Source organism: Papio anubis, chromosome 8 (assembly GCF_008728515.1).
Source record: "Papio anubis isolate 15944 chromosome 8, Panubis1.0, whole genome shotgun sequence".
NCBI classification, from domain to species: domain Eukaryota; kingdom Metazoa; phylum Chordata; class Mammalia; order Primates; family Cercopithecidae; genus Papio; species Papio anubis.
This window is the reverse complement of record NC_044983.1, coordinates 16,307,142-16,333,050: the sequence shown is the minus strand read 5'-3', so window position 1 is coordinate 16,333,050 and position 25,909 is coordinate 16,307,142. Positions and strand designations below refer to the sequence as shown.

General features: G+C 41.6%; 1 protein-coding gene across 2 annotated transcripts; it reads right to left on the bottom strand.

The window, feature by feature from the left end:
• Positions 1 to 4,390: 4,390 nt before the first annotated feature.
• Positions 4,391 to 17,318, bottom strand: NAT1 (N-acetyltransferase 1). 2 transcript variants are annotated; one of them, XM_021942079.2, is made up of 4 exons: positions 17,233 to 17,305; positions 14,681 to 15,064; positions 7,907 to 7,985; positions 4,391 to 5,376 (listed from the first exon to the last, which is right to left on the bottom strand). In XM_021942079.2, exon 4 carries the CDS (start codon positions 5,368 to 5,370, stop codon positions 4,498 to 4,500), a length of 873 nt encoding a protein of 290 aa, XP_021797771.1. In that variant the 5' UTR covers positions 5,371 to 5,376; positions 7,907 to 7,985; positions 14,681 to 15,064; positions 17,233 to 17,305; the 3' UTR covers positions 4,391 to 4,497. The 2 variants fall into 2 exon arrangements, with proteins under 2 accessions (XP_021797771.1, XP_009210855.1); XM_009212591.3 differs by lacking the exon at positions 14,681 to 15,064 and having other exon boundaries at positions 17,233 to 17,318.
• Positions 17,319 to 25,909: the final 8,591 nt, after the last annotated feature.

Below are 25,909 nucleotides of genomic sequence, written 5' to 3'. Positions count from 1 at the left end.
TTTTTGCCTCATTTTACAATTTTGACTGGAAGTCTGTTTTGTCTGATATAAATATAGCTATTCCTGCTCATTTTTGGTTTCCATTTGCATTGAGTGTCTTTTTCCATCTCTTTACTTTCAGTTTACATGTGCCTTTATAGGTTACATGAGTTTCTTATAGACAGCATATAATTGAGTATTTTTAAAAAATCTATTCAGCTATTCTACATCTTTTAATTTTTTCCATTTACATGCATTGTTATTATTGCTAGATAAAGATATACTTGTGCCATTTTGTTACTTGTTTTTTGGCTGTTTTATTTATTTACTTACCTATTTATTTGAAACAGTGTCTCACTCTCTTGCCCAGTCTGGAGTGCAATGGCACAATCTCAGCTCACTGCAACCTCTGCCTCCCAGGTAATTCTCATGCCTAAGCCTCCCAAGTAGCTGGGATTACAGGAATGTGTCACTACACCTGGCTGATTTTTGTATTTACAGTAGAGATGGGGTTTTGCCATGGTGCCCAGGCTGGTCTTGAACTCCTGGGCTCAAGTGAGCTGCCCACCTTAGCCTCCCAAACTGCTGAGATTACAGGAATGAGCCACCATGCCTAGTTTTTTGTTTTTATTTTATTTTATATTATTTTGTTTTGACAAGGTCGCTGTCTGTCAACAAGTTTTGAATGCATTGATGTGATCATAGCTAACTGAATCCTTTAACTCCTGGGCTTAAGTGATCCTCCTGCCTCAGCCTCCTGAGTATCTAGGACTGTCGGTACATGCCATCATGCCCAGCTTTGATTGTTTTTAATTCTGTTCTTCCTTCCTTCCCATCTTCCTTTGTGGTTAAGTGATTTTCTCTGGGAGTGTGTTTTAATTACTTTCTTTTTATTTTTAGTATGTCTATGACAACCTTTCGTTTTGTAGTTACTATGAGGCTTACAAAAAATCTTAGAGCTATAACAAGTTACTTTAAACTGATGGAAACTTAACATTCAGTGCAAAGAAAGGAAGCCAATAAAAAAAGTTTAAAACTCTACACTTTTACTCCATGCCTCCCGTATTTTGACTTTTTGTTGGCACAATTTACATCATTTTATATTGCCCATCTCCTAACAAATTGTTGTCATTAGTTTTGGTAGCTTTGTCTTTTAGTCTTCATACTAAAGATATTGTGGTTTACACACCACAATTGCACTCCTAGAACATTATCAATCTGTCTTTGTACTTACTCTCACCCATGAGTTTCATACCTTCACATATTTTCTTGTTGCATGTTAGCGTCCTTTCCTTTCAGATGAAGAAATCCCTTTAGCATTTCTCGTAAGACAAGTCTGGTGGTGATGACTTCTTTAAGTTTTGTTTGTCTTTGGGTTTTATCTCCCTTCATGTTTGAAGAATAGATTTGAAGAATACAATTGAAAATAGTATTTTCAATTGGCAGTTATTTTCCTTATGCCCCAACTTTTACAGCTTCCACACGAAGGACAGCATCCTAAGCCTCCTGGCACTAACAGTAAAGGAAACTAGGCATATGTGTTTCTCTAGGTCACAGAACAAAGATGGGGTTTCCATAGAGTATGCTTTCTGGGTGTAGTGCACAAAAAAAAAAGGCTGGAATGCACAGCCCCAATTTTTTTCTCCAGAAGGGGTTTATTGCACTTTTTTTTTTTTTTTTGGACAGAGTCTTGCTCTTGTCGCTTAGGCTGGAGTGCAATGGTGTGATCTTGGCTCACAGCAACCTCCCGCTCCTGGGTTCAAGCAATTTTCCTGCCTCAGCCTCCTGAGTAGCTGGGATTACAGGCACCCACCACCACACATGGCTAATTTTTGTATTTTTAATAAGAGACAGGCTTCACTACGTTGACCAGGCTGGTCCCGAACTCCTGACCTCAGGTGATCCACCCGCCTCAGCCTCCCAAAGTGCTAGAATTACAGGCATGAGTCACCATACCCAGCCTATTGCACATTTTTTAAGTGGCTACTTGGCAGCTTGACTTCCATTGAACTTGTATTGGTGAGCCAATGGGGCAGACAAACAGTAACCCTCCAAAAGCCTGAGCTGAAGGATATCACCTCCTGAGCCTTTCCTCTAGCTCCCTCCAGTGATTAGTCCAAGTCTACCCATATTTTTTAGAGGTAGTTGATCCATACACCAACTGCCACAACTTGTGTAGTGCTCATAGAAGGGACTGTCTCTTTAATGACCTAGCCTGGGAATCAATGGGGCTGTGCATTTCTGAGTGGCCCTAGACACTGGAAACAAACTGGCAAATATACAATTGGGCCAACTTCTAGTAGCTCTCTCCCCACAAGAGTACAACCTAAACACTAGTAGAGGCATTTGTCACAGATTCCCTCCCTGGCTTAGTGCAGAGAATGGGAGATAAAGGTTCACACTCAGCTTCACCATCATGATAGAAGAAACTGAAATATACATCCAACACCCCCACATTTCCAGCTACATATAAAGTGTTTGGATTCTACCTTACTTGTCTTGGGGTCTTGACAGGACATGGCACATTCTAATCTCCAAGGGGCCACTAAAAACAGAGACAATAGTTTGGACAGACACAAGTAATTAGGAGTCATCTTAAGATCTCTGACCAAGTGAATTGGCAAGATTATTCTCCTTCACTCATTTAGATTTCACTTGAGAAAAGTTAACATTGCATAGTCAGGGCAGAAGTCATCAATCTAGATGCTAAATATTATATACATGTCTTTCAACATATTCCAGGTTATTTTTTTTTTCCGTATGTGATATATTTTTCTAAAAAATCAGTTGCATTCAGTTCCAGGATACTCTTGTGCGATAAGACTTCCTTGATTCATTTGAACAAAACTGTGCCATTCTCCTTGAGCCACATTTTGTTCTGCTCAGTGTTTCTTGTCAACATCTACTCCATAGGCATAGTCCTGGTCAGAAAGTGAAAAACTCATTTCTGCCCAAGAGTACAAGAAGTGACCTGGCATTGCTGCCAGATAGCAGCAGAGTTGAAAAAGGCCAGTACAGTAAGGAAGATGGCAAGCCATCAAATACCAAAATGTATCTTTCATCCTTCCTTCCCACTGAGGCCATGTCTCATTTCTACCTCTTTGTAAGATATCCACCCACACCAGCAACTCCCCACTGTTATATTGCCGCATAAAATACCCATGTTACAACGTACCTTGTTCTCTTAACTAAAATTTCTTCATTCTAGTCCCTGCCTTTCTCTTAACCTTATTACAATGATCACAAGTTGAAGAGGGAGAACAGTGTAAGATCAAGTCTGCAAGTTAAACTATAGTCCTGATACTGGAAATCCACAAACAGAAAATCTGAATTATAGATAAGCAAAGATTCAGATTCTGAAGCACTCTTAGATCTTGGGCATCTAATATCTTACCAATATTTAATCAAGAAAGAAGCAGGCAGATGACAGGGGTGCAGGAGGTGGGGGCAAGCAAGATAGAAGAATAACTTTTATTAAATAATGACTTAGTACCAAAAACATGACTGACATTATTAATTGATCCATATAACAAATATGTGTTGGGAGTTTAGTTCTGCCACTGAACTGTAGAAGCATTATTCCTATTTTATGCCTAAGGAGTCAGAGCTACAGATACAAAAAGTAATTCACCCAGTGTCCACAGGATTTCAACTCAGATCTACACAAGAAAAGCTCATGTTCATTCTCATATGGCAAAGAGCACAAGGAAGTAAAATAATTTAAGAGACAAGAAAGATCAGAGGAAGAGAACATTCAGGAAAAATTATGTAGCCCCATAATATCGTAAGTCTTCCAAAAAACCATTTTAATTCAAATTATATTAGCCAACAATGTTTGAATATACTTTATAGACAATAAGTTTTTTCACAATATTTTATTTACTCATCTACCAATAAAACTTTTCTAGGAATTCAACAATAAACCAACATTAAAAGCTTTCTGGCATAAATCACCGATTTCCAAGATAGCCACAGGCCATCTTCAAAATACCTTTATTTTTATTATTTGAAAAGGTTTGTGGTTATGTTTCCTTAAAATGCTGTTTAATTATATATGCTGACATTTTTATAGGTGAAATGATTTGATGTCTAGGATTTTCTTCAAAATAATGTAAGGGTACAGAAGATACATGATAGGTCATCAGTTGATAACTGGTGAGCTGGGTGACAAATACACAAGATTGTTTTACTTCTTATTCTTTTATTTTTTATTTATTTATTTTTTTTTTGAGATGGAGTCTCACTCTGTCGCCCAGGCTGCAGGGCAGTGGCACGATCTCGGCTCACTGCAAGCTCCGCCTCCCAGGTTCACACCTTCTTCTGCCTCAGCCTCCTGAGTAGCTGGGACTGCAGGTGCCCGCCACCACGCCCAGCTAATTTTTTGTTTTTAGTGGAGACAGGGTTTCACCATGTTAGCCAGGATGGTCTCGATCTCTTGACCTCGTGATCCACCCACCTCGGCCTCCCAAAGTGCTGGGATTATAGGCGTGAGCCACCACACCCAGCCTACTCCTTATTCTAAATAGTAAAAAATCTATCACCATGTTTGGGTATAAGCTTTCTCTCCAAGGAAACATTAAATATATTTTTCAGCACTTTTTCTATTTCTTCCTCATTCAGAGTCTTGAACTCTATCAGATCTGTATTGTCCTTGTAATTGAATCTCCTATAGGTGAGGGTGCAGCCCACTAAACAGTGAACCCCATCTGGGGTCTGCAAAGAACAAAATGATTTGCTAGTAAACACAGATGCTGGAGAAGTCTGCAGGTATGTATTCATAGACTCAAAATCTTCAATTGTTCGAGGCTCAAGAGTAAAGGAGTAGATTTTTCGGTATTTGCTGTCTTCTAGGAGATCAGAATTAAGAAATTCTTTATTTGGAATGTACTGGTCTCTTCTGATTTGGTCTAGATACCAGAATCCATTCTCTTCCGTCAAGCGGAAGATGCAAGGCACCTGAGGTTGATCCTTCCCAGAAATTAACTCCAGAGGCTGCCACATCTGGTATGAGCGTCCAAACCCAGCATCGACAATGTAGTTCCTGCCATCAATGGTCACCTGCAGGAGAAGGTGAATCATGCCAGTGCTGTACTTTTTGGCTGGAGTGCTGTAAACATACCCTCCCAACATCGTGGTCTCAAAACCCATAGTGGTCAGAGCCCAGTACAGAAGATGATTGACCTGGAGACACCACCCACCCCGATTTCTTCTCACAACTTGATCAAAAATGGCCTCTAAGCCTAAGTCCATGGCTTCCCCACAATGGATGTTAAGGTTCTCAAAGGGAACAGCTCGGATCTGGTGCTGAAGAATGTCAGTTAATGTTTCCAAGTCCAATTTGTTTCTGGACTTCTTATAGCCAATTCTTTCAAGATATGCTTCAATGTCCATGATCCCCTAAGCAAGGAAAACAAAACGAAAGCAAATCATATTACTTTTACACTTGGATTTGAGTAGGCTAATTATGGCTATATTTTAAATATGTAAAAATACAATGGTTATAAGCATAATAATTATTTCTAGTGCTTTTATTATATAAATTCCTTTTACACACATAAGTTCAGTTAATAGTCCCAGAATCCTGTAAGAAATGTATTATATCTTCTTTCAAGTGTGAGAAGTTGGAAATCAAGACTAAATGATGGTCAAATGATAAACACCTTGTTCGTGGTTCTCTTGGTGATTAACAAAAGAGAGATTCCAATTGGTATTTATTAAAATAGGCTTACAAACATCTTCTGATGCAGGCAGGAGAATCATGCAATAGAGTGTATAGTATCTGTGGTACCTGACCCACTCAATTTCCCTTTTAGCTGAGGCTTATACAAAGTTTCCCACTCAAAGAACTGTATTGATTCACTCATCCATTGATTGATTAACTCAAGAAACAGTTTACTGAATAGCTATAATGTGTTTCCTACTGATCTAGTGCTTGTTTACTCTCAAAAATCTTATAGTGGGAGTTGGAGTGACATACATAGGAAACTGAATACGTGGATAAAACATGCAGTCTGTTAGATTGTAGTAAGTGCCCTGGGAAAACTAAAGAAAGGATTTAGTAAGTGCACAGGGAGAGCTCCAATTTCAAATTAGTTGGTTAAAAAAAAAAAAACAAAAACAAAAAACTCAGATTTGAAGCATGCCAGAGAATAAGGCCTAAGGATATGCATGAGGAGGATTGTTCCAAGCAGGAGAACAGAAAATAACAAGGCCCTAAGCTGGAAAATGCCTTGAGCATTCAAAAAACATTCAGGAAGCCAGGGCAGTTGGAGCACGTGAGTGAGAAGGAGAGTGGATTGAGATGAGATCTGACAGGCAACTGCAGCCTTGGAGCTAAGACTGGCATTTTGGCTTTTACTCTAAGTGAAGTGAGAAATGTAAATGAGAGAGGCCTGAGAGAAAGGTTGTGATTGAGCAATGTTTGCTACAATCAAAGTGATCTTTCTGGCTACTGTATAGAGGATAGGCTGCCCATATTGCGCCTTATGGACAGTCACATGAACTAGGTGGAACCAACTTGAACACATATGCTCTACGACCAGTGCTCAACTCATGGACAACATATGCCCTGTGTAGAGCTGAGACTTCATTGAGGAACTGTTGCTGAAACCTCAGCGTGTACATTCTGCTACAAGGTAGAAGCTGGGGGGTATTCATTCAAAGCTATTGGTGAGTAGAAGCTGGTGGGGTATTCATTCAAAGCTATTGGTGAGAACCTATTGAAGAACAACACTAACAAAGGGTTCACCAAGTTTACCAAGAAATGAAAAACAAGAGAAGGTAGAATGAGGAAACACCTCAATGAAGCCAAAAGCTATCTTTTAACTTTCAGGCAATGTGAACCAAAAAAAAAATAAATGCCCCTTATTTTGTTACATCTTTTAGAAAAGGTTTTTTAAACCTGCCATCATGGAGTCTTACTGTTTTGAGACTCTGATTGTAACAGTGCTGTACAGGCTTCAAGTATAACTCTTTTGTAATGTGGTATGGCCTGAGGATGACCTTGTAAAAGGGAGCTGCCGCCAGTTGAATGATAATGAGCGAAGCATCTCTTATTTTCCCTTCTCATAACATTTCTTCTATATTCTCCTATTTTTCCTTTCTGACCCAGCTATCCTCCCCATATTGCCAGTTTCCAACTTTCTCTGTTCTCGATGTCGACAACGTCATTTCTCCTAAATCTATTAGATTGCATTTCTTCTCATCCTAACTTCCACCAGCACCCTTTCTTAACATTTGGTCAAGCTCTAAAGTTCTACCACTCAGAGAGAGAACAAGTTGTATTTAGTCAGACCTTGCCAACCCCTCTGTGCCCCCAACCTAGAATTTGTACTGAGTATGTAAAGAAGAGAGAGAAGCTGATCCAAAAGGAAGAAGGCAGTTTATACATACCTGGACATTTGATTCTTGCTTAGAATATCATTTCTTCTATTAAGAAATTCCTTTATATCTCTTTTATTTGGTATAACTTGTTTACAAGCATTTGTTTTCCTCTTTTTTCTTTCTTTCTCTCTTGTACTCTCTCTGTTCCCTTCCCTCCATCCTTCCCCTCCTTTTCTTAATTTTTAAGATAAGGTGTTGATTTGGAATTTAGCAACTGCAAGTCCATTTGAAAGAAGTCAGTTTTGTTAGAGGCCTGGATAGAGCAGTATGTTGTAACCAAACCACACTTGAACATTCTGTGGCTGAACATAAGAAATTGTGCATTACTAACGCTGTGCTTCAAGGTGGAATGCTGAAAGCACTTGGAAAGTAGCTCAGGAAAAGAGCTCACTGAAAATACTATTAGCTTTATATATCCACTTGTAAATGTGCAGTGATACGTCCCTCCCTCCCTTTCATCTTGATCATAAATATAAGATTTAAAGGAGGCAGAGTGAACGTGCTTAGGAAGCCTACTGAGAGCTCTCAGAAAGGCGCTTAATACCTTTCTTAGTAAGCTGAAAGTAGGTTGAGCTTCAGTTTTAATCCAGAAGACAGAATGCTGCTTCTTCCTGGCTTGAATTCTAGAAATAAGAGAAAAGACAGTTAGAAATGTGTAACATGACTTCCTTGAAAACAAAATAATAGTTTTGTAGACCACAAATTATGAAGATTTCCTAAAAATCACAAAACAGAGGGAATGGACTGCACAGTAAAGCGAACATTTGAGTTGTATAAGAAAGTGTGAGGCCGGGTGCGGTGGCTCAAGCCTGTAATCCCAGCACTTTGGGAGGCCGAGACGGGCGGATCATGAGGTCAGGAGATCGAGACCATCCTGGCTAACACGGTGAAACCCCGTCTCTACTAAAAATACAAAAAACTAGCCGGGTGAGGTGGTGGGCGCCTGTAGTCCCAGCTACTCGGAGGCTGAGGCAGGAGAATGGCGTAAACCCGGGAGGCGGAGCTTGCAGTGAGCTGAGATCCGGCCACTGCACTCCAGCCAGGGGGACACAGCGAGACTCCGTCTCAAAAAAAAAAAAAAAAAAAAAAAGAAAGTGTGTGGAAACTGTAACTATGGAGATGGGAGCAACGCTAATGGGGTTAGAGCCTTCTGGCTTAAGAACCTGGAAGCTGGGAAAGCCACCAGGAGCGGGGCTTCCACACTCCAGAGACAACCCACCAGCTGATGAACTGCCATGAGATCAGCAAGGAAGGCTGAACCAGGCTCCATGCCCCCAATCACTGCCATGACATACACCAAACACATCAAAGACCAGGACGTAGTGCCAGCACCCGGTCTTCCTCTAGGTACAACTATTATTGGGCGTGTTGAGGCAGATAAAAAAGCTAAGGCCCTTAATGTATGATGCTACTCAAAAGAAAGAAAGACCATCTACATACAGAAGATCCACCATCAGAGCATCTCTTGTCATAGTCACCTCCCCTCACCTCCACTAAAAAAAATTGAGGAGTCTGTGAAAGGAAATTAAATCGTGGGACCCCCAAACTCATTTAGCCAAAAGGAAAAGTCAAGCTGGTAAGTGCGTCATGTAAATCTGCCTCCCCCTTTCTTGGTTCCTGAATAAGATGGCTACAAGATGAAAAGCCACACACCTCCCCCATATTTTGCCCACAAGGAAACTCCTAGTGAGCTGTTAAAACTTCACCATAACAAACAAATTGGGAGACATTAATATAATAATGAACCATGAGCTTACAGCTGCCTTAATTGACACAGACACAACTATATCTCTGATCAATCCCACCTTATTTAGAAACCCCATTCCTCAGACTAATGAAAGAATTACCGCGGTGGCTGCGTCTAATAAAATGATCTCTTGTTTTAAGTCCAAACCTCTACCTTACCATTCCATCCGGTTCGGCTCCCCCGCCACAGGCTCTAAGAGTATGTGACATGCTCAGTAGGTACCATACATTTCTTAGATGCCCTGGGGCCCCTGTCAGTCTTTTGAGCCGTGATCTCCTCAACATCCATAATGCCCATATCTCTTTTTCATCAAAAAGTGAACTTTTTTTTAGAATGGGGGCCAGGAGACCAAAAGTACCGAATTACAAAATGTCCGGACGACGTACCACAATTTAGTACTAGTAATGTTGAAACATCATCTTGTGGCCGGGAAAATGAAATGGAGACACAGAAGGAAGTAATAGGGGAGAAGAGAAAACACTGGAATAAAGAGCGGGAAACAGTAAAACTGCTTTTAGCTTCCCCAGTCTTCCTGCTAACACCTGAAGAGGATGCTTGCTCAAGGATGTCCCCTCCCAGTTATGGTCTCAGTCAATACAGACATAGGGAAAGTATTCTCAGCCACTCCAATAAAGGTAGAGGTAAACCCAGAGAAACCCCTATGCAACCTTAAACAATACCCTCTATGACAGAAAGTCGTAAATGGAATTGCCCCTATTACGCAAGGTTATCTAAAAAGAGGCTCATTATTCCCTGCACAAGTCCCTGCAACAGCCCTATATTCCCTGTAAAGAAACTGAGCAGGAGAAAATGGAGATTTGTGCAGGACTTGAGGGCAATAAACAATATTGTAATAGCCAGTCACCCAGTAGTCCCCGACCTACATACTGTTCTATCAGGTATACTTACTACCAGCCAGTATTTCTCAGTTGTGACTCTGCAGTGCCTTTTTCAGTATTCCTGTAGATCCAGACAGCCCGTATTTGTTTGCTTTTACTTGGAAAGAATGGCAATATATGTGGGCTGTAATGCCCCAAGGGTATACAGAAAGTCCCACTTACTTTTCCCAAATACTAAAAACTGATTTAGAGGATTTAATTTTTCCCCAGGGCTCAACACTCATTCAGTACGTGGATGACCTTCTCCTTTGTCCAGGCCCAGAATCTTCCTCCCAGGAAGATAGTCTATATTTACTCAGCCAGCAAGGGTACAGAGTCCAAAGACAAACTTCAGCTGTGCTTACTGCAAGTTAAGTATTTGGGGCATATTATCTCGGTCAAAGGACTGAGTATTAACGCTGATAAAGTGAGAAAAATTTTAGCTTTCCCAATGCCCATCACCAAGAAACAACTTAGAGGACTTCTGGGGACTGGCAGGCTGTTGTAGAAATTGGATACCACATTTCTCCTTTATGGCTCACCCTCTATATGCATACCTAAAAAATGAACAACCTGATCTCATCATGTGGACTCCAGAGGGACAATTGGCTGTATAACAAATAAAGGAAATTCTAACTAATTCCCTAGCCTCATGGCACCCAAACTACAGATTGCCTTTCTCCCTTTTTGTATGTGAAACTGAAGGTACTGCATCCGGGATACTGACACAGAAACATCGTGATCATCAGAGAGCTGTAGGCTATTATAGCCAACAGCTGGTCGCTGTGGCTCGAGGGCCGCCTCCTTGTGTACGAGTAATAACAGCCATCGCCCTTCTGTACAAGTCTGTTGAAGAAATAATTATGGGTTCCCCCCTTACCATTTTTGTGCCACACCCTATTGAGACCCTTCTAAATTCTCCTCATACCCAGTATCTGTCTGTCAACTGGTTAGCGTCTTATGAAATTTTGCTTTTATCATCTCCCAATATTACTATTTCCTGCTCTATAATCTTAATCCAGCCACTCTCTTGCCGGGCCCTTCCGACAACTCCCCTCATGACTGTGTTCTGATGACTGACCAACTTCTCACCCCCAAGACAGACCTCCAAGAGATGCCACTGGATAATGCTGAGATAGAATGGTATACAGATGGGTCTTATTTAAGAGAATAAAATGGAAATTTTAGAGCAGGATATGCAGTGGTTTCCTTACTAGAGGTAACTGAAGCCGGTCCTCTTCCCCAGGCCAGATCGGCTCAAGTGGCCAGACCGACTGCCCTGACTCGAGCTTGTCAAGTGGCAGAAGAGAAGGCTGCACACATTTACACTGACAGCTGGTATGCTTTTGGGGTTGCTCATGCCTTTGGGATGCTATGGAAAGAGAGAGGGTATTTAACCTCCTCAGGGCAACCCATAGAAAATGGACAGCAAGTATCAGAGCTGTTACAAGCTATTCTAAAACCAAAACATTTGACAATTATAAAAATCCCAGATCACTCAAAATGAGACACCACAGAGTCAGGGTAACCAATTGGCTGAACCCACAGCTAAAAGAGTAGCATCTGAGCCACCAGGTATGTTATGTAAAATGCAGAGTCCCTGCATTTTTCCTCTGCCTCTTTTGTTTATGTCATCTTATGCAAAAAATGCAGATTCACAGAGCCAGACAAAGCCATGAATGACCATTTTCCTCCCAACCCCGCTCTTACATGAAAACTGTGCTTCTTGATACCCCATCCTTTCCCCTTTAAATTTGTAGCCCTCAAAATCATCTTCAGAGAAAGGCATAGATCTCTCTCACAGGCCCACATCCTTAACTTTGGCAAATAAATCTCCTAAAATGATTGAGATTCGTCTCGTCATTTTCCTCGATTCACAAGTCTACGCCAACCCCAGTTGGACATCTCACCAGCTGCACCAGATTCGAGCAACAAAAAAAAGTTGGAAACAGAGCTATATACACATAAAAATGATGAAAACAAACAAAATGAAAATACTATGAGATTGAGATTAGAAGAAAAGACATAACATGCAGAAGTTATATACAAAAAAACCACAACCAATTTAAGAAGAAAAATAAACTGAAAAAAAATTTTGGTAAAGGTATCTGGGGCTATGGACCATGTAAAATAAACTCAACAACAAACAGCTAAAAATAAAGTGGTAAAATAATAGTTTTATGAAAGGAAAGATTTCATACCTTAGAATACTCATTAAGGACAGAAATGGAACTAATTAATGATCAGAATACATAATTAATAATGAACAGAAAGGAACTATACAGATACAATGTCATATCACATTGCTTATGTGGAAAGAAAGCTTGATATTCATACTAAAGACTAATTAAATGATAAAGCAATTAAGATAGAATCTAATAGAAAGCAGTCAAGGACAAGCCAGTGCAAAGACAACTGGTGCTTCTGAAGTGGAGAACGCAAAAAGTGCATTAGAAAAATGTATGGCACTATTCACAATAGCAAAGACACAGAATCAACCTAAATGCCCATCAGTGACAGAATGGATCAAGAAAATGTGGTACTTATACACCGTGGAATACGATGCAGCCACTAAAAAGAACAAGATCATGTCTTTCATGAAAACATGGATGGAGCTGGAAGCTATTATCCTTAGCAAACTAACATAGGAACAGGAAATGAAATACTGCATATTCTCACCTATAAGTGGGAGCTAAATGATGAGAATTAATTAACACAAAGAAGGAAAGAGCACACACTGGGGCCTTTCACAGGTTGGAGGGTGGGAGGAGGGAGAGGATCAGGAAGAATTACTAATGGGTACTGGGCTTAACACCTCGGTGATAAAATCTGTACAACAAACCCCCATGACACAAGTTTACCTATATAACAAACCTGTACCTGTACCCCTGGATTTAAAAGTTAAAAAAAAGAAAAATGTGTGTAAAGATAAATATTTTCCTGAAATGATGAAAACATTGAAGCTGAAAAACAAAAGACAAAATTCTGGAAAAGTTCGATACAACATGTTTGCCCCTGGAATATATTTTTGTTAAATTATTAAAAGTCAAAATTAAAGACAACTACTCAAGCATCTGGCAGAGGAAGAAAATATTTCACGAAAGAGAAAACATCAGGCCAGCAAGAGAATGTCACACAGAAATAGCCATTGGTGAAGTAATAGAAGTATATCTTCAAAGTATTGAAGGGAAAGTGTGTGCTGCAAATATTCTGGCTAGTATTTCACTTGATCATAAAGGCAACATGAATATAAAGGTAATATCACACATAAAAGAGCTTGAGAAATGCAATAACTGAGGTGTCCTGATAGTTTCTGTTTCATGGCCAGTGAACAAGCAGATGAATATGAAAACCGAGAAGTAGAGGGGTCACAGTAAGGGAGTGCTGGTGAACACTGACTCCTTTCAATACAGAACAAAGAGTAGAAAAGTTATGAGAGTTATGGCTTTTGAATGAGTCATTTTGGCTTATATGGAGATAGAAATACAAAGTTAAAAATTAAATCTGGGCCGGGCACGGTGGCTCAAGCCTGTAATCCCAGCCCTTTGGGAGGCCGAGGTGGGTGGATCACGAGGTCAGGAGATCGAGACCATCCTGGCTAACACGGTGAAACCCCGTCTCTACTTAAAAAAAAAAAAAAAACACACACACACACACAAAATTAAATCTGAAGATTAAGAAAGACCAGAGTCTAGGAGAGTCCAATCCAGTACTGTCAACACTGGGATTGTTAAAAGATCATTTTTTAGGTATAACGTTTTTTAAAGTTTATTAGACAGCAATTCATGAGTCAGGCAGCACCAGACCACGGGTGGCTCAATGCTCTGCTGAGGAAAGGGGAGGGCAGGAGAGAAACGTTTATAAACTGTTTGCAGGAGTGAGACAAGGAAAAGCTATTTAGTTGGTTAGAGTGCAAAGTCCCTAGTCAGAGATTAGTTGACAGTTTCTGATTGGTGAAGTCTTTAGTTTTCTACTGTTTACTGGTAAACAGTAAAAAGAATGAAAATGAAACCACAGGAGTCACCCAGTCTGATGGCCCCCAATTAAAAGATTTTTAATGGAACATATTCTGGTTAAATTATTGAAATGTAAAGGCAAGACCTATCTAGGTGCAATAAAATAAGGAGGGGTAGCGCTTGAAGGGAACTGGAGAGTGCATTCCCTGTCTAAAGATTTTTAGACAAAAAAATTGAAAAAAAATAAATATATACATATATGATGACTCAAATGAGACCCCTTAGACCTATTGGGTCTGGGCGCAGTGGCTCACACTTGTAATCCCAGGACTTTGGGAGGCCGAGGCGAGTGGATCACTTGAGGTCAGGAGTTCAAGACCAGCCTGGCCAACACGGTGAAACCCCATCTCTAATAAAAAATTTAAAAAAAAAAAAAAGCCGGGTGTGGTGGCACATGCCTGTAGTCCCAGCTATTCAAGAGGCTGAGGCAGGAGAATCACCTGAACCCAGGAGGCGGAGGTTGCAGTGAGCCGAGATCGTGCTACTGCACTCCAGCCTGAGCAACAGAATGAGACTCTGTCTGAAAACAAACAAACAAACAAACCTATTGGTTTCCACTGTAGGTATGGAAGGGCATAAAATAGAGCCTGCTCAGGGTACCTAAGAGGGAACACAGGGCTGGCTGGCAAGGATTCAGGACTGGGGTTAGTGCAGGAAGAATACTTTCAATAACTTACCTGGATCCCTTCAGATCTCTTTTACCATCTCGCAGTGCCCCTGGCCGGCCTTCTGTATTTTTCTACTTTAGGACCTGTACCCTAGACTCTCTTTGGAGCACTCCCAAGGGCTCCTGAAGCTGCTTTGCCCTCCTTTGCAGAGAGCTAGAAGTGCCAGGGATTTATGTCCTGCCAGGGCAGTGCTGGATCAATGACTTAGTAGGAGGTCTGGAAAGCCTAGTGCCCTTGCCTTGCGTCTGGACGCACTTCAGAGTTGCAATTCACATCCAGGCTGCAGCTGGGGCTCTCCCAGCACTTCCTTCAGTTTCTCACACATGGATTCTTGTCTTAGTGTCTGGTTTGGGGGAACCTGACTTAAGTCACCTTGGTGGACATTTTGGAGAGCTGTGTAAAGGAAAGGTAAGATACACAGAATGAGGCAACTTCTAGAGGTCCCTGGATGTTGGGCAAAATGCTTGTGTTTTTCTGCAGAGTTCATGAATGTTGTTTAGTTGAATGATCAATATTCAACAGTTGACCAACTATTGTGACTTATCCCTACGTGACTTGGCACTTCAATAATAAATCACATTATCGGATGTGGTACCCCTGGAGAGCAGGTTGATAAGCAGATCTCATTGTTCAATTCCAGGTCCCTAGAATCTATATATGTTAAATACACAGCAGTGGTTTTCTTTTTCTTTATCGCTAAAGAAACCTTTATTCTTTCTCTTAAAAAAGTTATAAACAAGAGCCCAACATAGAAGAATTAAAAGCAGATTAACACAGAGGTAGCCTGCCTATGAGATGTTATGCCTTAAGGCTACAATTAGCACAAGTACAATTGTGGACTGAGATAAAATCATCTACACGTGCGCATAGATTTCTGGCATTAATAATTAGAAGAATTATAAGGAGAGCCAACGAGTGGCTTTTCTTATTCTTTCTCTTTTGTCTCTACCACCATGGAAGAAGGGCATGGAATCCCACTAAATTGACACTACAACCTAGCCCCCTCCAAAGCCAGCCTATTGAGTCTCTGGAAGAATAGGGGTTGCTGGAGTAGCCACACCTAAAGACCATCATTCAACAGTTGTTCATGTCCACAAGGCCACTCACTGCTCCCAGTTAATGCCGACTGGGGCCAGGCAGGTAGTGGGGGGTACTTGCAGCAGGCCAGGAAAACAAATCTAGAGAAAAACAGCTGCCACTGCTGAAGACGGCAAAGGCCAGACAAAATAAGTCTCTGGGCAGCGTGCAGGTAGAAAGTTGGCAGTTAAAAAGTTCCTTTTGAGGAGGAAGGTGTGGTCACCTGTTCTGAGTTTCAAGCATTCGAGAGCAAACAGTATGTCTGATTGTTTGTTTGTTTGTTTTTTAATTACAAAAGTACAAACAAGTATACCATTGTAGTGGGCATCGTGTCAGGGCATGGGAGCAGCATCCAGGGAAGAAAGCCCATCGGGCCCTCAGCTCCTGAGGCTGGCTGTCTGGGCTAGTCTCCTCTCTTCTATGGAATTCTGCAAGTCCATGTTCAGCGGGTGATGCTCTCAGTCTGACAGTGAAGGAGTTAATTTTTTTTTGTCATTCATGCCTCCTGGAGACCCTCTCCACTAAGCGTCCTTCAGCCATGATAAAACTTCGTCCCTGGTATGGCGGCTCACACCTGTAATCCCAGTACATTAGGAGGCCAAGGCGGGTGGATCACTTGAGGTCAGGAGTTTCAGACCAGCCTAGCCAAGATGGTGAAACCCCATCTCTACTAAAAATGCAAAAATTAACCCCATCTCTGCTAAAAATACAAAAATTAGCCAGGCACGGTGGCGGGTGCCTGTAATCCCAGCGACTCAGGAGGCTGAGGTAGGAGAATCACTTGAACTCAGGAGGAGGAGGTTGCAGTGAGCTGAGATCGTGCCACTGCACTCCAGCCTGGGCAACTGGGCAAGGTTCTGTCTCAAAAAAACAAAAACTTCCCTCTGGAATTCCCATAGGCATTGCAAACAACAGAAATCAAGCTTTCTGGACATCCGGGATCTTTAGGGGCTTTTTATCAGCCAGTGCAAGAGAAGCAGGAATTGTTAGGAGCTTGCTGCCTGTAGGACTAACTGAGTCCTTTGGGACGCACACCACTGGGGACAGAGGAGGGTCAGCATCATGGTTACAAGTAACCAAGAGGGAAATCCTGTTGAGAACGTTGCCTTAAACACATCGGCTATCTTTTAATACATGTATTTAATCCTCACAACTCCTTTAAGTAAGCAGTACTCATAGCTCCGTTTTACTGAAAAAGAAACTGAATTTTAGGGAAACTAAGTGACTAGGCCAAGTTCTCGCAGCGATAAAGCGGCTGTGACTCTAAACCCAACAGTTTGAATCAAGGACCTGTAACTGTCACCACTATGATGTGGAGTAGTGACAGCATTAGCTTCCAAGTATGTGCCAGTCAGACTTTCTGAAGAACTTTATACTTCAAATGTGGACATCGTGTAGAATCTACTCTCCTGTACTCACACTTGACATAGGATTAAACCCCAGTTACAAAGTACGCTGCAAGACCCTTACAGAGTTCCACTTACCAGGTTATTTCAGCCGGCAACCAGGAACCAGACTGAACGCAGTCCTCCCACATCCAACGTCTATGAGGAAGTGCTCTCACTTTCAAAGTCTGCAGGGGAAAGTGCTCTCATTGGATGTCCACGTGGCCCCACCCCCAGAGTCACCTTAGGGTTACCCCAGGGAGCCCTGGGAAATGTAGTTGCAGGGCCTCAGGTTGCTCCTGTGGACCCCTTATTCATATCTTTCCATTAAAAAAGTGTGGAGAGTTGTACTGTCCGATTATCCTCATGCCACTGGGGGGGAGGACTGTGCCCTTGTATTTCACCTGGTTCCTGCTCTCTGGGAGCCTGACACCAGATGTCCCATGTGTGATGTGGAACGCGAGAGCTTGGAACAGGTCCAGGAAAAGCAGAACTGGTAACCTAGAGGAGGCAAAAGAGGAAGATGGAAGGCTTTAATCACGCTCCCAGTTTATGGCTTACTTTCTTCATCAATTCCCATTAGGCCTCTTTTAAAACTTTTTCTTCCCTTCTTCCATCATCCTCATTCCCACTGGCCTCTCTACCTGAAGGCACTGGGTAATGTGTCTGAAATAGCTCCATGTCTGGGGCATGAGGGTGATATATGTCATATGGCTTTGTTTATGCTGGTGTACTTTATTTACATTCATGTTATTGATCTACAACTCTTGCTGTTTCTTATGCATTTTTCTCTATACAATATAACTTTTGTTTCTTTATTCACACATAATGTATATGTTTACAGGATACAATGTGACGTTCTGATACATGTATACGTTGTGTAATGATCAAATCATGATAATTAGCACATCTATCACTTCAAACATTTATCATTTCTTTGTTTTGAGGGCATTCCACCAGTGAGTGTTGCCTTGTACTGTGTTTTCGGCACCTACTGTTGTGGAACATGCCTCTGGCGTCCTGCCGTGTGAACTCGGGACTCTATGGGAAGGCTTTCTCTTGGCATGTCCTCAGGCAAGCTAGACAGACTCGAAAACTAAGGGGCTGGGACCACTACTCAGCCCAGGATGATGGGAGTCGGAGGCTAAATATCTTTGTGCTGTACTGGTCAGGTGGAATTACTCTTACGCTTGTATAACACTGCCTCCTGGTGTTGTCCAGTGGAATTATGCTCCCTTTGTTCACAGGTAACTTGCCAATAATGCACCCTTTATCGATTCTCAAACTGCCCTGACCTCATTGTCCCACTCTTGCACTGGTGCATCCTTAAATCATCTCCCAAACAATCTACCTGAATGCAAATCCTTGTTTTAGGGTCTGTTCGTGTTATGCCCAGACCCTCTGTTCCCCAAAGAAGACCACCAGAGTCCAGAGTCAAAGCCAAGCGGCAAGGATCTTTACTACAAGTTCGAACCTGGTCCCTCCATTCCACAGTATACAAGAGGGCCCCGAACAATGCGAGTGCTTGCTTTTTTATAGCCCGAAAGTTACAGGGGAACAAAGGAATTCTTTCGGTTCCCGCGCTTTCAGTAAAACCTTGAACGGCTGTCTCCTTATCGGAGACCTTCCAGGTGGTGTTTGTACTGGGCTCAGGAAGTTTGAGAGATATATGGCGATATGTGGTGGGATGGGAGGATGGGATGTGTTTGTACTGGGCTTGTTTGTTTTGAGCCCGGGGCTGAGGAATGTGCCCGGCTCCTCTCAGTCGAAAGCCACTTTAGCTAGGTGGTTGTGAAGTGGACGGGAACTTGGATTCCTCCTGCTGAGGTAGCAGATTCCCCTCTGACCCGGGGTGGGTCTAAATACTCCCTCTGTGGCCTCCAGCATAGAATCAAGGGCCTTGGAGGCTCTGCCCAGTGCTGTGTTCCACTGCAGTGGGGTCAGCGCTAGGCTCCAGTGCAAAATCCCACACTAACGTTCCTTTTACTTCCTAAGGAGGTAGATTCTGTCTACTGTGCACTGTGCTGCCTGGGCTCGTGAGGATACTTGTTGAACTTGACGTCCCTGCAGGGAAATGAGTACGGGAGGGTTCTATTTGGCCACCTTGTTCCACCCTCTATTTTATTTTATTATTATTTTTTTGATGCTATTGTGATGGATTGTGTTTTCCTGATTTCTTTTTCACATCGATCATTATTGGTGTAAAGAAATGCAACTGATTTTTATATGTTGATTCTGTATCCTGCTACTTTACTGGATTTATTCTAACAAATTTTATGAAGTGTTTTGAGTTTTCTATATGTAGGATCATGTCATCAGCAAATAGAAAAAAATTTTACTTTTTCCTTTTAGGCTTATTTTTTACCTCTTTTTTTTTTTTTTTTTTGGTTTTTTACTTTAAGTCCTGGGGTACATGTGTAGGATGTGCAGGTTTGTTACATAGGTAAATGTGTGCCATGGTGGTTTGCTGCACCTATCAACCCATCATCTAAGTATTAAGCCCATCATGTATTAGCTATTTTTCCTGATGCTCTCCCCTCCCTGAGCCCTCACCCTCATCACCCTGACAGGCCCTAGTGTGTGTTGTTCCCCTCCCTATGTCCATGTGTTCTCATTGTTCAGCTCCCACTTATGAGTCAGAACATGCAGTGTTTGGTTTTCTGCTCCTGTGTTAGTTTACTGAGAATAATGGCTTTCAACTCCACCCATGTCCCTGCAAAGGACATGATCTCATTCGTTTTTATGGTTGCGTAGTATTCCATGATCTATATGTGCCGCATTTTCTTTGTTTGTCAGTGATGGGCATTTGGGTTGATTCCATGTCTTTGCTATTGTGAAAAAAGCTGCAATGAACATATACATACATGTATCTTTATAACAGAATGATTTATATTCCTTCGGGTATATACCCAGGAATGAGATTGCTGGGTCAAATGGTATTTCTGATTCTAGGTCTTTGAGGAATTGCCACACCATTTTCCACAATGATTGAACTAACTCACACTCCTATCAACAGTGGAAAGGCATTCCTATCTCTCTACAGCCTCACTGGCATCTGTTTTTCTTGATGTTTTAATGATCACCATTCTGACTGGCATGAGATGGGTATCTCACTGTGGTTATGACTTGCATTTCTCTAATGAACAGTGATGTTGAGCTCATGGATAGGAAAAATCAGTATATTGTGAAAATGGTCATACTGCCCAAAGTAATTTATAATTTCTGTGCTATTCTTATCAAGCTACCACTGACATTCTTCAAAGAATTAGAAAAATAAACTATTTTAAAATTCATGTGGAACCAAAAAAAGAGCCTGGATAGCTAAGACAATCCTAAGCAAAAAGAACAAAGCTGGAGGCATCACACTACCCAACTTCAAATCATACTACAAGGTTACAGTAACAAAAACAGCATGGTACTGATACAAAAACAGACATATAGACTAATGGAACAGAATAGAGAACTCAAAAATAAGACCACACATCTACAACCATCTCATCTGCAACAAACCTGACAAAAAGAAGCAATGGAGAAACGATTCCCTATTTAATAAATAATGCTAAGAGAACTGGCTAGCCATACACAGAAAATTCAAACTAGACTCCTTCCTTAAGCCTTATACAAAAATTAAGTCAAGATGGATTAAAGACTTAAATATAAAACCCAAAACTATAAAAACCCTCGAAGAAAATCTAGGCAGCACCATCTGGGAAATAGACATGGGCAAAGATTTCATGATGAAAACATCAAAAGCAATTGCAACAAAAGCAAAAATTGACAAATGGGATCTAATTAAACAAAAGAGCTTCTAAACAGCAAAAGAAACTATCGTCAGAGTGAACAAATAACCTACAGAATGGGAGAAAATTTGTGCAGTCCATCCATCAAAGGTCTAATATCCAGCGTCTATAAGGAACTTAAGTTTACAAGAAAAAAAACAAGCAACCCCATTAAAAAGTGGGCAAAGGACATGAACAGACACTTCTCAGAAGAAGACATTTATGTGGCCAACACACATATGAAGAAAGGGCTTATGTACTTTTTATTTTTTTTTCTGGACTAATTGCTCTTGCTCATACATCCGGTCCTATATTCAATAGAAATGGCAAGAGTGGGCATCTTTGCCTTGTAAAGATCTTAGAAGAATAGCATTCAGTTTTTCCCACGTTAACAGTAAGAAGTTTTTGAGTAGGGGCAAAATGGCTGACCAGATGCAGCCAGGTAAAACAGCTGCCACCAAGGGACCAAGATGACTGGTATACTCCTGGCAGATCTTCAGAGGGAAGGCACTGAGAGTGAACAGAGGGAACACACAGAAGCTGGACTGAGAGGAGGAAATCTGGGAACCCTACACGGGGCTACTGCATACCTGGTCTTGTTCCTGTGCCCCAGCAGCTCCAGGGGAACAGGCGAGTTGAACTGGGATGGAGCAACTGGCTTTCACCACGGGTCTCTGGAACTCCAGCAGAAGGAGACCCTTCAGCCACCAGAGACACAAGTTGGCAGGGAGAGCTGCTTAGAGAAGAGGTAGGGGGCTGCAAACTAGCTGATGTAGAGCCCAGAGGGTTTGGTCCAGGAGCATCTGTAGCAGAGCATGGCCAGGGATGGCCATCACCCTAGGCTCAACTTGCTCCCATAGGAGACTTTAGCCCTTGGAGAACTGTCAGTCCTGAACCCTGAAGGGTGGTCTAGCCCGTCAAATAGGGCCAGTCCAACCTGAGCACCCCTCGGTCTGCTGGCCTCTCCCAGGGCCCCAGCCTGGCCACACCTGCTTGCAGGGCCGCCTCAGGTGCCCTGGGGGCTGCATCATAGCTTCTGTGCTGGCACACTATACCTAACCTGCAAGTAGCTCCAACATGGCGGCCCCCATGCCTACGCACCAGCCTGCATGCCCCCGCTCCACACTGCAGCTTCCCCAGGGCCCAGTGCAACTTCAAGGTCTCTACAAGTCTCCCCTAGATTTTTTTTCATGTGATATCAAAGATGGCAAAAGGAAGGAAGAACAGGCTTGGAAGGAAATGGAAGAACAAGCTACAAAGGCAAAAATCACGCCAACAAGAAACGCACCAAACATAAAAAACTTTTTTTTTTTTTGAGACAGTCTTGTTCTGTCACCCAGGCTGGAGTGCAATGTTGCAGTCTCGGCTCACTGCAACCTCCACCTCCTGGGTTCAAACGATTCTCCTCTCTCAGCCTCCCAACTAGCTGAGACTACAGATGTGTGCCACCACACCTGGCTAATGTTTGTATTTTTAGTAGAGACGGGGTTTCACTACGTTGGCCAGGCTGGTCTGGAATTCCTGACCTCAAGTAATCCACCTGCCTCGGCTTCCCAAAGTTCTGCAATTACAGTCATGAGCCACCTCACCAAAAAAAAAAATATATATATCTTAAAGGAGATTTCAGTTGACTAAAAGTAGAAGGCCTTTTAAAAAAAAAAGAAAGAGAAAAAGAAAAGAAGAAAAGAAAACACTATATCATGAATATCAGCTTTTAATTAAGCTGACTTCTGACGATAGAGCTCAGAAAAGCTTTTTTCTCTAATTGTAAATCCTAGTCAAGTTGTTTTACTTTCACATCTGCTGTGAGCTGAGCTTCCATCACCAAACAGGCAGCCCACACAAATGACCATTTCACTGTGTGGTGCTCTCACTACAAAAAGAAATGGTTACCACGTGAGGTGATGGATGTGCTAATTAGCTTTATTATGATAATCATTTCACAGCGCATATATGTGTCAAAACATCACATGGTACACTTTAAATATGTACAATTTTTTTTTTTTGTCAATTATACCTCAATCCTACTGGGGAAAAATAAAACCTTTGAACACTGAGCACAGTTTAAAACTTTGCAATGACTCTTAACTGACACAAGTTCAATTTCAGTTTTACTTTTCAGAAATAACGTTTATTGCTGGAAAGAGTGATTTAACCTCAATACTACTGAGAGCTCTTGATATTCCCTTTAGGAATCCTAATTTACTACAAGAGTAATTCTCTGATAGAAGGGGATTTAAGAATCTTATGTGGGTGGGAAGGACTATTGTAGTTGAACAAACCCCATTCATAACTCATGACCCTGAGGGACAAGTGTAGGTAACTGGAAGATACTAACTTAATGATCATCCTCTCTCATAATGTTTTTCTCTGATTGTGTCAAAATTTATGCTTTCAGTAGAGGGCACCTCACATGAATCTTTCATGTTTCACTTCATTGATTTCTCTGATTTTGGAGGAAGAAAAGTAGATTTTTTTCCTAGATTGGAAAGTCTCTGCTGTTAATTTCAATTCAAGGAAATGGTCCATAAATTTAAAATCTATCACTTCTAGAAGTTCTATAAGGCATGGTATCTCTAAAATTTGTTTTGGGTTTACTTTTTTATTTATTTTTTGCCTTTGCTAGCAATTTTAGTAACTACATTTTTTCTAAATTATTTTGGCATCCCTTGTTGTCTCATCATGCATATATAAATTATTTTAGTTCTTCCTAAAAATAATTTCTACATCTCAAAAGAAAAGAAAGCATAAACATACTTCCCAGAACCCATCCCTCTAGCAGATCCCCCTTTGTGTGTTATTGGTCAGAACCAGGTTACATGTCTATCCCTGAAAATCAGCTGCTGACAGGAAATGGGATTATCATGATTAGTCTAGTCTAATCAATATTGACTCCTAAACAGAGAATAGGGTGACCTTCCCTGAAGAAAATAAGGTTCTAACAGCAAGAACAATGAGAGAAAGAATGAGGTTTAGACAAACCACCACACCAAGTTGTAACACTTTTATCAGGACCCTCACGAAATTGTAGAACATACCAGTGTTTCTGAATCTCAGCACTACTGACACTCTGGCTGGCTGAGCCTTTGTTGTGAGGGGCTGTCCTGTGCATTGTTTAGCAGCATCCCTGGTCTCACCCACTAGATGGCAATAGCACTACCTAGTGGTAACAACCAACAATGTCTCCAGACACTGCCAGTGTCTGCTAGAGGTGGAGAAATCACTCCTGGTTGAGGATCACAGAATTAGACTAAGAAGTCTACTGAGTTACCCCCGATGGCTGTATGGTGTCTTTATGTACTTCAGTGAATTTAGTCAATTATAGAGTGGGAATAATAAAAAGTATCTGTGTCACAAAATTGCTTAATAATTGATATGGTTTGGTTCCGTGTCCCCAACCCAATCTCATCTCAAATTGTAATCTCCACATGTCAGTGGAGGGACCAGGTAGGAGGTGATTGGATCGCGGGGGTGGTTCATGGATCATGGGGTGGTTTCCCCCCATGCTATTCTCATAATAGTGAGTGAGTTCTCATGAGAGCTGATGGCTTTAAAACCATCAGGTGGAAGGTGCCTGCTTCCCCTTTGCCTTCTGCCATGATTGTAAGTGTCCTGAGACCTCCTAGCCATGCTTCCTGTTAAGCCTGCGGAGCTGTAGAGACAATGAACCCTCTTTCCTTCATAATTTCCCAGTCTCGGGTAGTATTCCTTTTTTTTTTTTTTTTTTGAGACGGAGCCTCGCTCTGTCGCCCAGGCTGGAGTGCAGTGGCACGATCTCGGCTCACTACAAGCTCCGCCTCCCGGGTTCACGCCGTTCTCCTGCCTCAGCCTACCGAGTAGCTGGGACTACAGGCGCCCGCCACCGCGCCCGGCTAACTTTTTTGTATTTTTAGTAGAGACGAGGTTTCACCGTGTTAGCCAGGATGGTCTCGATCTCCTGACCTCGTGATCTGCCCGTCTTGGCCTCCCAAAGTGCTGGGATTACAGGCGTGAGCCACCGCGACCGGCCAGGTAGTATTCTTTACAGCAGTGTGAGAATGGACTAATACAAGAATTAAATGGAAATTTATTATAGTGCTTGTACACTCTCACATCACATACAGATAATAGTTTTTTTATTATTGATTTTTCTCTAGTTCTAAAATTTCCTTTAATAAGCTTCCTCTTTCTTAAAATAATAAAAAGCTAGGATAGTCAGGTGTTTCTAAATGTAATTGTGTACCTTCCCTTCCTGCTGGGAAGATGGCATTTATCATTGCCATCTTTCTAAACTTCCCAGAAGAGACAGAAACAATACTAAGAGCTTCAAGAATTCATCACTTTCTCAGATTTAAATGCAGCAGAAATGCAAAGAAGTAACAAAGTCAGATGTATCGGTAATAAGTACAGCATCCTCATGAAAAATATTGAGTGGAGATAGTTTAAGATCCTATAAAGCATCTCTTTTTGTACTGAAGTGTTGCTCTGTCATCATCTATTGTCATGTTTGTCCTGTGTTTGGTGGATGGCTTTTATAGAGACACAACTTAGTTTTTTTTTTTTCTTTTTTCCTCACATGTTCATCCCTACTTTAGTCATTGTGCTTCATGCCTTTGAAGGCTCAGGTGAAAGAGACTTTAAGATCTCATTATTCTTGGGGCATTTATTCAGAACTTTAATTACATTTCATAATTTCTCTCTTTAGAAGTTGTATAAAGTTGGCTGGGTGTGGTGGCTCACACCTGCAATCCTAGCACTTTGGAGGACCGAGGCAGGAGGATCACTTGAGATCAGGAGTTTGAGACCAGCCTGGGCAACATAGTGAGACCTCGTCTCTATTTAAAACAATAATAATAAAAGTTGTATAAAGTGTAATGTTTTAAAATTGCTATATATTTATTAAAAGTTTCCAAAGCCTTTTTTCTGTAAATTAATCCTTAGATCCACCATCTCTTTATAACACAAACTTGACCTCTGTGTACCCCATAAAAGTACATTGTACATTTTTGTGATATGTC

Coding starts and splice junctions, on each gene's coding strand:
- NAT1 (XM_009212591.3), bottom strand. CDS start 5,370: ATGGACATTGAAGCATATCTTGAAAGAATTGGCTATAAGAAGTCCAGA.